At 34.5% G+C, this 15,035-nt stretch overlaps 1 protein-coding gene across 5 annotated transcripts in view; it reads left to right on the top strand.

Moving 5' to 3' along the window:
- The window catches only part of DYNC2H1 (dynein cytoplasmic 2 heavy chain 1), a 349,828-nt gene that overhangs the window by 188,149 nt on the left and 146,644 nt on the right, over positions 1–15,035 (top strand). For all 5 annotated transcript variants that reach the window (XM_050758858.1, XM_050758861.1, XM_050758859.1 and 2 more), the window contains 4 exons: positions 116–241; positions 3,839–3,949; positions 7,968–8,123; positions 13,521–13,596. In XM_050758858.1, the coding sequence (XP_050614815.1) occupies positions 116–241; positions 3,839–3,949; positions 7,968–8,123; positions 13,521–13,596 (469 nt within the window). The remainder of the gene's footprint in view (positions 1–115; positions 242–3,838; positions 3,950–7,967; positions 8,124–13,520; positions 13,597–15,035) is intronic.

A 15,035-nucleotide genomic window follows, 5' to 3' on the forward strand; every position in this document is an offset into this window, starting at 1 on the left:
AAAGCCAGTTAGGAAGGTTTGGGGATTACTATTATTGAATCTCATACCGTTATATTATAACATGTTAGCAGATCTGTTTTTTAAATTTTGTTTGTTTGTTTTTTTGCTTTTGCAGGTTGCCATGGGTCAAGGTCAAGCTGATTTAGCAATTCAAATGCTAAAAGAATGTGCCCGCAATGGAGACTGGCTCTGTTTGAAGAACTTACATCTTGTGGTATCTTGGCTGCCAGTTCTGGAAAAGGTAGATTCAGATAAATGTAGTACAGATAATATCTATTGTACTCAACTTAGTAATCTCCAAGGGACATCAGTATTAAAATGTCATGCATTATTTATGATGATTTAAAAAGTAGTATTTGAGAAATTTTAGATTTAAATATTTGCTAAATATGTACAATTATGCAAAATAAGATATTAATAGGAAGTCTATAAAAATCTTTTTTTAAGGGCATATAAGAGAAGCCAAGACATTTTTAATGAAGATTGACAGGGAAGCTTGGAAGAAATATTTATACCATTAGTTTCTTTTTATGCTCCTGTTCTCTTGGTCTGTATTGGGAGAAGAGACATAATAGGGTGTCAGAGGGAACTGCCTAACTTCCTAGGGGCTAATGAAGCTGGGGAGTAAACTGAAGCAAATGTTTCATTTATCTCAAATGGACTCAGGAGAAAAATAGTCTTAAGACCAGACAAGTCGCTGGATAGGCTTTACATGCAAACCTAGATTTTATTCTGGTGCTTATTTAAGAAAGATGAGTAGGGTCTTGGGTAGTTAGAGATGATTCTGAAGAGATATTCCTTGAAAGCCAAATGGGATTTTGCTAAGTATAGGCAAAGAAAGGATATCATGATTTTAATTCCATCAGCACAAGCAGAGATAGTGCTGGGGGTGTCCATCCCTAGTACAAGGAATGAAGAGATGTCCTTGATAGTGCTAGAGGGGCCCGCCAGGCAGGAAGTGTGGGGAAATTGAGTTAGACGACTAGGAAAGAGCTAGGTTATGGAATACCCTGAGAACCATGCAGAAGATTTTGGAATTTTTGTCCCGGGACTTAGAGAGCCAAAGGAGGTCCTTAACAGAGAAGTTTATTTATTCTGGCAGTAGTATATAGAATAGAAGCAAACAGAATAGAGTAAATTGAGGGAGGTCCTGCCTTAGTTGTGAGGTATTAAAAATTTCTGCAGTCCTAATTAATTGGCAACTACACACTTCCACAAATAGAGTCAATAAATTTTTGATGAATAAGTTAATGAGTAAGTGAATGAACTGATGGACCATGGTGATTAATGATTCATTACTTATAATCAAGAGAAGATACAGATTTTAGACTATGAATATTCATGTAATTCTATTATAGCTTTCTGTAAAAATTACTAGTGTGTAAAAATATAATTTTTTTTTTTTTTTTTTTTTTTGAGACAGGGTCTCACTCTGTCCAGCCCAGTCACCCAGGCTGGAGTGCAGTGGTGCGATCTCGGCTCACTGCAAGCTCTACCTCCTGGGTTCACACCATTCTCTTGCCTCAGCCTCCTGAGTAGCTGGGACTACAGGTGCCCGCCACCACGCCTGGCCAATTTTTTTGTATTTTTTGTAGAGATGGGGTTTCACCGTGTTAGCCAGGATGGTCTTGATCTCCTGACCTTGTGATTCGCCCACTTCGGCCTCCCAAAGTGCTGGGATTACAGGCGTGAGCCACCATGCCCAGCCAAAAATATAAAATTTATGTCTGATAAATCATATATGTTTTGTTTTGTTTTTGAGACAGAATCTTGCTCTATTGCCCGGACTGGAGTTCAGTGACACAGTTTTGGCTCACTGCAACCTCCACCTCCCGAATTCAAATGATTCTCATACCTCAGCCTCTGAAGTAGCTGCAATTACAGGCATATATCACCATGCCTGGCTGATTTTTGTATTTTTAGTAGAGACAGGGTTTTGCCATGTTGGCCAGGCTGATCTCGAACTCCTGGCCTCAAGTGATCGCCTGCCTCAGCCTCCCAAAGTACTGGGATTGCAGGTGTGAGCCACCGCCCCTGACCTGATGAATCATACGTGTTTTAAGATATATAAAGAAGACTGGTGAATACTTGTACTGCTTTCTGTGTCAAACAGTTGATTGATAGCTACTAATCTATGTAAAATGTAGTTATTATCTTGAAAGCACATCTTAATTAGAACTGTTAGAAACAGTACATAATATTATATAATTTTTAAAATAACTGATTGTTATTTGCTTTTCTATTAGTTTGAATGAATTGATTGGATATAAATTTATAAATTTATTGTAAATCCAACTATATCCAGCTATCAATCCAACTATATCACAATGTATTGTTTTACTTTTTAAATTTTTTAGATGTGCTAACCCAAAGCAAAGGTTTATATAAATTTTCCTTTTTAAAGTTATGAGGTGTAAATACATTTTGTCCTTTATAATTTTAAGCAAGCACAATGTTTTTGTGGCCATTCTTTTGTCATTTTTTTCATCATCTTAACTCTACATTTCATGTGGTATTAAATGAATGTTAGTGTTTGACATCAATTATATTAAAATAATTTTTAGACTTCATTCTCTTTTAGAGCTATCAAAATTTCTTCTGTCATTTATTTATTCATTTATTAAATTTACAGATACTTGCTGAGTACAAGAAAAAGCCAGAAATTGTGCCAGGTTCTGGTTACCTACAGAATTTGTACCTGCTCTCTGGGAACTTAATTTAGAAGAGACAGATCACATTAAGAACTATATTATGGGATGAGGAATACTAAGGGAAAAATTTACAAAATGACATGGGTGATTAAACCTGCTTTGGATTGTGGTAGTGAAGAGTTGGAGAAGATATTCCCCTAAGACACGATATTTAAATTATATTTTGACAGATAAGTAATAATTTGTCAGATTACAAAGAGAATAATAGAGAAAATGTGATGACTATAGATCGTCATAAGAGTCTGGATAAATGACTAAAGCCCACAGTATGAGAAACCATGGGCAGATTAATTTGTATGGTGAAGTTTTGAATTTATATTACAGGCCATAAGGTGCTACTAAAAATTGTAAATAAGGGAATTAATATCATTATATAACTCTGTAGAAGCAAGAATTAAAGCAGTGAGAATCTAAAGACTTTAAGAAGGCTGGTAGTGCACGCCTGTAATCCCAGCACTCTGGGAGGCCGAGACGGGCGGATCACGATGTCAGGAGATTGAGACCATCTTGGCTCACACGGTGAAACCCCGACTCTACTAAAAAATACCAAAAAAAATTAGCCGGGCATGGTGGTGGGCGCCTGTAGTCCCAGCTACTTGGGAGGCTGAGGCAGGAGAATGGTGTGAACCCAGGAGGCGGAGCTTGCAGTGATCTGAGATCGCGCCACTGCACTCCAGCCTGGGCGACAGAGCGAGACTCCGTCTTTGTGGGGGGAGGGAAAAAAGAAGGCTGGTACTTTAGGCATAGCAATTATAGCTAATACTTATTTTGAACTTACTATGTATCAGGTACTGTTCTGGTACTTACACAATTCTATGTGATAGGTACTATTATTATCCTTGTTTAGAGATGGAATAAGTCAAAGAACCCAAGGTCACCTAGCAGGTTAGTGACAAGGTTCAAATTTCAACCCAGTCAACATGACTTTAGATGCAGATTCTTATTCATTACACTGAGCTAGTAATAGAGAAAAGATAAAAATTTAAAGGAAATGTAACTAGAGCATTAAGAAATACATCAGAATGTTACAGAAGTTTTAATTACAAATAGTTATTAATAGTATAATGATAAAAGAGAAATTTTTGTGTGTATTTAAGTAAATTTTTATCATTGGTTTTGTGAACAAGGAATTGAATACTCTTCAGCCTAAGGATACCTTTCGTCTTTGGCTCACTGCAGAAGTTCATCCCAACTTTACTCCTATTTTACTACAGTCAAGTTTGAAAATAACATATGAGGTAAGAAGATTTAAAATTTGGATCTGTACTCATATGAAAGCAGTAATCTATACATGACTTCTAAAACTTTGTAAACGACTATTACATAGAACACACAATTTCTTTTTACATTTAGATGAGGTATAATATACATAAGTAGCATAAGATGATATAAAATACATTTAAATCTTTTCAAATTTTATTTCATACTTATGTTTTTGTTTTTATTGTAGTAAGAAACACATAACAGGACATTTACTATTGTAACCATTTTTAAGTGTATAGTGCAATATGCACCTTGTTGTGCAGTAGATCTCTAGAACTTTTTTTATCTTGCAAAACTGAAACTCTGTGACCATTGAAGAGCAACTCTTCATTTTGCCCTATCCTCTGGCAACCACCATTTTACTTTCTAAGAGTTTGACCACTTTAGCTACTTCATTTAGTAAAATCATGGATTATCTTTTTGTTATTTCACTTAACATAATGTCCTCAAGGTTCATCCATGTTTTAGCATATGACAGGCTTTCCTTTCTTAAGATAGAATAATATTTCATTGTATGTATATACCGTATTTTCTTTATCCATTAATCCATCAGTGGACATTTAGGTCTTTTACTTCTTGGCTGTTGTGAATAATACAGTGAACACAGGTGAGCACGTATCTCTTCACGATTCCACTTTGAATTATTTTGGATATGTAGCCAGAAGTGGGATTGCTGGATCATATGGTGATTCTATTTTTAAGTTTTTGATGGACCTTCATACTGTTTTTCATAGTGGCTACATCATTTTACATTCCCACTAGCACTGAACAGTTTCTCCACATCTTCACCAACAGTTTTCTCTGAGTGTGTGTGTTTAATAGTGGCCATCTGAGTGGGTCTAAGGCGATATCTGATTGTGGTTTTGATTTGCATTTCCCTGGTGATGAGTAATGTTGAGCATCTTTCATTTGTTTGGACATTTATATGTCTTCGGAGAAATGTCTTTTCAAATTCTTTGTCCATTTTAAGAATTATTGTTTTGCTGTTGAGTAGTATTAATAGTTCGTTATATATTCTGGATACTAATTGCTTAGTATCTTATCAGATGTATGCAAATATTCTCTCCCATTCTGTAGATTGCTTTTCACTCTGTTGATTGTTCCCAACCTCCCTGCCTTCCTTCTGTCCTTATGTCCATCCATCCTTGTATCTCTCTAACATGTAATGCTAGGTAGATCCAACCCAAACTTTATATAGCTAAAATTGTGTTTGTAATGATATTTTATGACTTGTCAAAGTCATAAATAAAATAGCAAACTATTAAAATTTTCATTTTATTAGTGTTTGTAACTACATGCTATTTTATTTTATTTTATTTTTGAGATAGGGTCTCGCTTTGTCACCCAGGCTGGAGTACAGTGATGCTATCACAGCTCACTGCAACCTCAACCTCCTGGGCTCAAGCAATCCTCCCATCTCAGCTTCCTGAGTAGCTGAAACTATGGGTGCTTCACCATGCCTGGCTAATTTTTTAATTTCTTTCTTTTTTTTTTTTTTTTTTTTTTTTTTTTGAGAGACAAGGCCTCACTATGTTGCCCAGGCTGGTCCTGAACTCCTAGGCTCAAGCAATTCTCTCGTCTTGGCTTCCCAAAATGCTGGGATTACAGGCATGAGCCACCGTGCCTGGTCCTACCTGTTGTTTTAGATCAGTACTGCTCTTTTTCATCTGAAGGTGTTAGTTTCATTTAAGGAAGAAAAAGGATAAGCATTAATCCAGGAATGCAAAGATGATTTAATACAGGAAATATTTTAATTGAATGACTATAAGGTCTAGTAAGAAAGAACTTTCCCAGAATCTTCAGCTACAATCCCGCTATACACTTCTACTCATCTATATCCTAGAACTGGATTGCATGAGCCGTGAGGGCGGGGGTATTTTTTTTGCTTGCATTTTTGAACTTAGCATATAATTCAAGGCCAAGTAAGAGGAATTCAGTACATATTTCAATAAGGGGGTATTATTATACCAGGTAAACTGTTCCTTGAATGTTTTAATGTGTGACCTTTTCTGGGATCTTTAAGAGATAATTTGATTACATTTTTATGGAAATTTTCAATTTGATTTCAATTATCAGTGAACTTTTTTTTTTATTTCTTGAATTACTATAGGAAATTTTAACTATCTTAGCTTAGACTATTTGTGTAGTTCATTGAGATGTTCAAAATGATTATTTGTATGTGCATATATATAATATGGACATATATTATCATTTTTTAAAATTGTTAAATTCACGTCATCATTTTTTTCTTTTTTCGATTCGTTGTCAGAGTTGTTTAAAAAATTTGTTTTCCAAAGAACTGATCCTTTACTTATAAATTTGCTTTTCCTGATTCTTTTCATTTCACTGAATTTTCTTTTTTCTGTTTTTCTTTCTAATGCTGTCTTTAGATTTTTTCTGCTTTTATTCTTCCTGATTTTTTGAGTTGAATGTTTGTTTTGTATTTACTTGCATTCATACTGAAATTGTTCTAAGTCTGAATTTGCAGCTTAATATGTCTTTGGCTTTATTTCACAATTTTGGCATATTAGTGTTTTTGTTTCATTATTTTTCAGTCTATATTTATATGTGATTTTCTCTTTAAGTGTATAGTATTTATTAATTTGCATGCTCTTTCATGTAGTGCCTTTTTAAAAACTCTAAGTGGTTTGGTTTCCTATTAATGTCATGTTTTATTGAATAGTGTGCAGAAATTTGGCCTTATCTCTGATAGTTTTTATAAATGTTTCATAAACATAAAAAGCTTTCATTTAAAAAGTGTAAATTTGCTAGGTACTTAATACTTCAGCAGTATATTTTCTTTCTTTTCTTTTTTTTTTTGAGATGGAGTCTTGCTCTGTGGCCCAGGCTGGAGAATAGTGATGTAATCTTGGCTCATTGCAACCTCTGACTCCTGGGTTCAGGCAATTATCCTGCCTCAGCCTCCCAAAAAGCTGGACTACAAGTGTGTGCCACCACACCTGGCTAATTTTTTATTTTTATAAAATAAATATATTTTATTTTTATTTTGTATTTTTAGTAGAGGCGGGTTTCACCATGTTGGCCAGGCTGGTCTCGAACCCCTGACCTCAAGTGATCCACCCGCCTCAGCCTCCCAAAGTGCTGGGATTACACCATGCCCAGCCACCTGTTAAACAAGAAAGTCATTTTACTTAAGAAATGACAATGAGAAGGATTTCAAAGGGGATGACTAATTTTTGGCATTCTGAAAGTATTGACCTGAATTTATTATTTTTATGTTAGAAACCATTTTGGAAGAACTATTTTACTTTTAGAACAAGCTAGTTAGAATAACTTGGGCAGAAAAACCCACATTATACATTTTTTAATATTAGAATTTCTTGAGGGCGTTATTTTGCTATTTTTCCACGAACTTGAAAAGTTATCATTTTGATAATTTGAAAAATAATGACAGATATGATGCATATGGATGAACATTTTTAAAAATTTTATACTAGTCTGATATACAATTTCAGTTCCTGGATTTTTATTTGGGTCTATGAGCCTAGCAATGTTACATAATACTTTAAATTTGGACTAATGCACCAGGAAGATTAGTTGACATTCTATGTAAATGGTATGTCGAATTCCTCATGGAAATTCAAATAGCAACTAGTGAGGGAAAACGGGCATATTAAACTCAAACACCTGTCCCATAACAATCAATATCACATTAGTATTGTAAGTGGTGATTTAGTGTCAGTGAAAAAAAAATCTCTCAATCATCATGTAAAACTTATTTGGTTATTTTGAATATTATTGTATATAGTTTTTAATTTGAAAAATTATTCTGAATTTATATTTGGATGAACTGTTAGGTATAAGCAATTTAAAACTAGTTTTATGTACATTTTGAAGTAACATAATAGTTTAACTCAAACCTGGTAATCAGTGAACATTTTTCTTTAAATTATGTTCTTAAATATGTTAAAATCTAATATATGTTACTTGTAGGATTTTAGCAATAGGATGTCTGTTGATTTTTTTCTTTAGTCACCTCCAGGTTTAAAGAAGAATTTAATGCGTACTTATGAGTCTTGGACTCCTGAGCAAATTAGCAAAAAAGATAATATACATCGAGCTCATGCTCTCTTCAGTCTTGCATGGTTTCATGCTGCATGTCAAGAAAGAAGAAATTATATTCCTCAGGTAAGTAAGACCATGTCTTGGATACATTCTAACCTATATTTTTGTATGTTAAAATATTTTTGTGGCCAGGCCTCATGCCTGTAATCCCAGCACTTGGGGAGGCGGGCGGATCACCTGAGGTCGGGCGTTCAAGACCAGCCTGACCAACATGGAGAAACCCCATCTCTACTAAAAATGCAAAATTAGCTGGGCATAGTGGTGCATTCCTGTAAGCCCAGCTACTCCGGAGGCTCAGGCAGGAGAATTGCTTGAACCTGGGAGGTGGAGGTTGCGGTGAACCGAGATTGTGCCATTGCACTCCAGCCTGGGCGACAAGAGTGAAACTCCACCTCCAAAAATATATATATATGTGTGTGTGTGTGTGTTTGCGCGCACACGCGTGTATATATGTGTGTGTGTATATATATGTGTGTGTAAATTGCATCACTCTTCCATCTTTAAATTTTTCCCATCCTCTTTTTTCAACTTTGTCCACTTCTGTTGAGGAAAATCTCTCCTCAAACTGCCCTCCTCACCCTGCCCCCCTTTTAACCTCTCTATTTCAGTGCCATGTCAAAACAAGAGCATAGATTTTGGAGCTAGACAGACTTGCATTTAAATCCTGACTCAAGAGTTTCTTGCAGTGATACCTTGGGTAAACTGTTTTAACTCCCAATAAGCATCAGTTTCCTCAACCGTAGAATGAGAATAACCATCATATTTACCTTTATTGTGGGCATTAAATGAAATAGTGGGTGTGTGTATATATAGGTGTATATATAGGTGTATATATGTGTGTATATATGTGTCTGTATATATGTGTGTATATATGTGTATATGTGTGTGTGTGTATATGTGTGTGTATATATGTGTGTGTGTGTATATATGTGTACATATGTTTGTGTATATATATGTATATATGTGTGTGTATATGTGTGTGTGTGTGTGTATCTATATATATAGTGGCACACGCCTGTAGTTCCAGGTACTTGGGAGGCTGAGACAGGAGAATCACTTGAACCCAGGAGGCAGAGGTTGCAGTGAGCCGAGATCGCGCCATTGCACTCCAGCCTGGGTGACAGATCAAGACTCTGTCTCAAAAAAAAAAAAAAAAAATTGTAATGCAGTTTTAATAGCTAGGTTTACATATTTACATAAGAATTTGGCTCATGACTTAAATTTATATCCTTAGCCTGATCTTTTCTGCTAATCTTCTAGACTGTATATAGTTAACTACTTCACATCTCATTGTATTAAAGTATTAAGAACAATTTGTGACCCATCATAAGCCCTCAGTGAGTGTTAGGTATTATTTTTATAGTTTATATTGCATAGATATCCCAAACTTCAAAACCTGAATTCCCCACACCTGTCATTTCTTCCCAGTAAAAGCCATTAGTATCTGTCTACTTCCTCAGTCTACAAACTCAGGAGTTGTTCTTGATATGTTGTGTTTCATAGCTTCCCTATCCAATTCATCATCGAGTCTTATTAATTCTACTTCCAAAATATAATTTAAATATGAGGACTTCACCATTTTTTAAGCCTCATCACCTCTCACCTGTACTACTTTCTGAATTAGTTTTCCAACTGTTCTTCCTACTTTTTGCATTTAGCAACCAGAATTATCTTTCTAATATATGAATTTGGTTATTATTTTGCTTAAAATTTATCAAGTGGCTTTTTATCATACTTAGGGGAAAGATATGCAAATACCTTACCACAGTCCAGAAGAAAAGACCCATCTATCTCTTCAGCCTCCTCTCAGACACTTTATTTTTTTTTAATTATTATTATTATTTTTTTTGAGACGGAGTCTCGCTCTGTCGCCGAGGCTGGAGTGCAGTGGCCAGATCTCAGCTCACTGCAAGCTCCGCCTCCCGGGTTCACGCCATTCTCCTGCCTCAGCCTCCCGAGTAGCTGGGACTACAGGCGGCCGCCACCTTGCCCGGCTAGTTTTTTGTATTTTTTAGTAGAGACAGGGTTTCACCGTGTTTGCCAGGATGGTCTCGATCTCCTGACCTCGTGATCCGCCCGTCTCGGCCTCCCAAAGTGCTGGGATTACTGGCTTGAGCCACCGCGCCCGGCCTCAGACACTTTATGTCACTTGCATTCTACACTTCAGTCATGCTGGGCTTCTTTAAGGTCTTGAATCTATCTAGCTCTTTCTCACCAAAGGCTCTCTGTTACTGTTATCACAATCAATCAACTGCATTTTTTCCATTGCCATGGCAGTCGTATCTGGTACTAATAGTCAATTCTTGTTGCCAAATGTTTCTCTGAGCTGTAAATTGCATCACTCTTCCATCTTTAAATTTTTTCCCATCCTCTTTTTTCAACTTTGTCCACTTCTGTGGAGTAAAATCTCTCCTCAAACCGCCCTCCTCACCCTGCTCCCGTTTTAACCTCTATTTCAGTGCCATGTCAAAACAAGAGCGTAGGTTCTGGAGCTAGACAGACTTGCATTTGAGTCTTGACTCGAGAGTTTCTTGCAGCAATACCTTGGGTAAACTGTTGTAACTCCCAATAAGCATCAGTTTCCTCAAGTGTAGAATGAGAAAAACAATCATATTTACCTTTATTGTGGGCATCAAATGAAATAGTGTATGTTTAGTGCTTAACACAGTGACTGGCTTGTAGCCTGTCAATAAACATTTGTCAAACAGATGAAATGGTAAATAATAATAGCATTGTGTTGTTTCTTATAGTATGTATACCACACTTATGGGGGGACTCATTGATCAGAGTTAACTTGCTCAAATAATCACACCTAAAAAGTTTAGAGTTCCAAAATGAGTAGGCACATCTCCCTGTAAATCTTTTTTTTCCTAACTTCTCTGACCTCTGTCCTTAGCCTAATATATCAATTAATCCTGACTGATAGATGAACAATTCTGATAGTGATTTACCTTTATTGAGAAAAGTTACATTAAAAATTTAGATTGTATTGTTTTTATATAGGCACATGGTATAAATAAAAACGATATAAAATGGTTTGTAATGAAGAGTTACGTTCCTCCCTGCTTACTTCCCTGCCATCCACTTTCTATTCTCAGAGGGTCCACTATTAACCATCTCTTGTTTGTGCTTCAGAGAGTTTGTATGAATTTACAAACATTTTATTAATTTATATATGCATTTATGTTCTTTATAACTCAAACAGTAGGTGGTGTATTACAAACACAGCTCTGTACCTTGCTTTTTAAAACAATATATTTGACATTGTTAAGTGACAGTGTCTATTTAATGACTAATTTAAAAATATTTTTTGTATTACGTAATATTGCTATACTTTTAGCAGTTTTGTATTGTTGGATGGGCATGTACATTCTTTTCAACTCTTGCGATTATAAAAAAAGTTGCAATGGATATCCCTATGCATGCTTCATTTAACATCTATTCATAGCTGTCAGTTTTTAAATGTGGAATATTTGGGTCAAAGAATATACATATTTTTAGAAATCTATAAATATTACCAAACTTTTATCCATAGAGGATACAGCAATTCACTTTCCCACACAAAAAAGTTTGAGAATGTCACTTTTTTTCATACCATACTTTTGTTCTCATAAAAATCATAACACTGGAGGTAAATGTAGACAAAATATATATACCTATGACATGGTCTCTAACAATAGAATTGTTAGAGACAATTTTTATTGTTAAAGACCATGTCATAGGTATATATATTAAGCAATATTGATAGCAACAGTTTTCTAATTTGGGGGTTTTAAAAATATTGATCTTCAAGGTATTAAACATTTTTAAAAAATAAACTTTCACATATAAGGTCTAACAGAATGATATAAATTTTATTAAGACTTTTGAATTGTTAGAAAGTTTAGATAAATATTAGAGGAATTTTGTTAATGGTTGATGGATACATATCCTTTACAGATCTTTAATTCTTAAATCTGCTAACTGAGCAAAATTTAAATCTTTTGTTTTCATAATATCCATAATATTCTTTTTTTTTTTTTTTTTTAAAAAGTATCCAAATGCTATTGACTCCAAATTTACACATACAGTTCAGATAAACTTTCTAGGCTCTATGTTTGCCTATCTAACAGTTGACATATCCAGTTGGATGTCTCAAACATGTCTGAAAATTCACATATTCTGGATCAAGCACTAGAATTTAAGCTTCCCAAGTGCACAGATATTTGTCTCTTGTTCATTGCTATATTTTAATTGAACAAAACACGGCCTGGTGTATAGCAGTCCAAAACTTTATGTTTTTGTTTGATGTGTTTGTTTAAATGCTTTGTTAAACTTTCGTTTGGTGATCTCATGATATTCCTTCCCAAATCTTGTATTCTTTCAGTGTTTCACTTATTAAGAATGACATCATCCATCATCAATTTGAATGAGCAATAAGCTGAGAAGTCATTCTTAACAGCCCTCATTTTGGTGTTTTCATACTCCATTACAATCCAATACAAAAATTCTGTTAGTTTTATTTTCCTAACGAGTTCTTAAATCTGTCTACTTTTATCTTTGTATGCCACCGCTCTCCCTATTAGGGTGACTTTCCCTCTCCTCTAGATTAGGTCAGATCTCTTTCACATGTGTGAAACATCCTAAATGTTTCTCTCCATCAGTTATTATCATTTTACAATTGTCTATGTATTTGAGTGATTGTCTCCACCCCACCCTTTCTCATGTTTTACTGAAAGCTACATGAGGGCAGGGATAACTTTTTGTTCATTATTATATTCCCAGAGCCTGACATATAATACATATTTTTACAATATTTTTTGAGTGTTGAATGAATGAATGAAATTTGTATCAGTATTCCTAAATAATATCCAAGTCTAAATATATTTTAGCTTGAACTTATTTTATTACATAGAACTAGTCAATAGAAGCCATGTATAAATTATTTTATGTTTCAATTTATTGTCTATACAATATAGAGCTCTATGAATATTCATTTTATACAAACATTTTAGCTATTATAGGTATATAATTTTAGTTCTAATATGAATGCTTTGTGGGTTCAATATGAATGAATATACTGCTATGTGCTTTTGGGCTTTTTTTGGTGCAATATTTTTTTGTATGTTTGTGGAGAAAATCCACAATTCTGAAGGATAAAATTATAGGAAATATCCCAATTGTATATAGTAATCAGAATAAAAAATTTAGTATACCAATTTGTTCTCTATGACTATGTTGCTACATAAATCACTAAAATTAGTATTGTATTATAAAGTACTTTTCGTGCTATGGCCAGTAAATTTTTTTTTAAATTTACTGTTATTTTAGATTTATTATGTGTTGGATTTTTAAAAAAATTCTCAGGAGTTATATATTTTTTAAGTCTATATTGATCATTTTGTTTAAGGACAGTGATACATACTTATATCTCTCTGAGTACTGTTTAGTTGCTTACTTAAAAAAATTGTTTTTTGACAGGGTTGGACCAAGTTTTATGAATTTTCTTTATCAGATCTTCGGGCTGGGTACAACATTATTGACAGACTTTTTGATGGTAAGTTCTAACAAAAATTTTAATCTCATATTAATAAAACATTTTATCTGAGGTCTTATTAACTATTTGTTTTCTTCCAAAGTGGCTTAACTTCCTATCACAAAATTTGCTTTTGCTTTTTATTTTATTTTTTATTTGACTGCTATACCTGTGTTATCCCAGAGTTCTTATATGAATCTGTTCTTACATGGATTCTTCTTTCTGGAAGCAGAAAGCTAGAAAGACCTTGTTTTCACTTTGTGGCCTTCAAAAGTTTCAAGCGTTAACTGAATTTTTCAGATGTCTTTCAAGGGAACTGTTAAAATTTCAGGAGTATAGCAGATTAAGATTAGTACCAAGGATTTGTGGAGTCATAATTGAATTACTAAGTAGGATTCAGGAAACAAGGTACAAATAATACATTGAAACAGAGCAGTAAATAAAGCCATGTAATCTGATCCCCTAAGTCCATCTAGCTATCAGCCTTCTTGAAAACAGGAACAGTTTAATCTCTAAAAGCAGGGCCGAGGGAGGGGGACACTAGAGTTTAGACCAATGATGGATTAGAGAATAGAATATGATGATAGTAATCTCAAACTTAAAAATGTCACAAACAGATCTTTCAATTCCTGTCTCCTCCCCACTCCCAACCCTGCAACCCTGCCAAATACTTTTTCCTGATTCTGCCCCCGTTTCAATAGATGGCCCACCATTCATGTATTAATAGTTGTTCAAGGCTGAAGCCTGTGAGTCACCCTGGATTCTTTTTTTTTTTTTTCCCTCATCCTCAGACATCCAGTGCTTTGGCAATTTCTGCCCTTTGCAAATCACATCATGATTCTATTCACTTATTTTCCAAAGTGTTGGCAGTCCAAGCAATAATTTCTTACCTGGTCTTCCACTTTAGCACCCTTGCAAACATTCTTTTATAAAAAACTTTAGTTTTTAGAAATGCAAACCAAAGCATATAATTTTCCTGTTTAAAACTTATATCCATATTTGGCATCTTTATGTTTCTCAGACAAGCCAGACTTGTTCTTACATGAAAGTTTTAATAGGTGTTCTTCCTTCTGTCTGAAATGCTTTCCTCCCAAATTTTCATAAAGCCGCCTTCTTCCTATTGTTCAGCTTAGAGGTATCCTCTTGAGAAGAGAATTGCTTCTGGAGATTGATTTCTTACTGCTGAATCTGAAGTAATCCAATCATTCTCTATCCCTTTGTCTTGTCATATTGTCTTAATACATTAGTACTACCTGAATATCTTCTTGTTTATTCATTTTTTTCTTATTTTGTTTCTGTCTTCCCACTAGAGCATAATCTGTTTTAAAGTAAGATCTTTGTCTTGTTTACTGTGTATATCCTTGAGGTTTATAACAGTGCCTAGCCCATCATAGGTACTCAATTATTATTTGAGTTAATAGCATCAGAAATTTTTTCTATAACTTGTCCTTGGCAAAAGG

Source organism: Macaca thibetana, chromosome 14 (genome assembly GCF_024542745.1).
Source record: "Macaca thibetana thibetana isolate TM-01 chromosome 14, ASM2454274v1, whole genome shotgun sequence".
Taxonomy (NCBI): Eukaryota; Metazoa; Chordata; class Mammalia; order Primates; family Cercopithecidae; genus Macaca; species Macaca thibetana.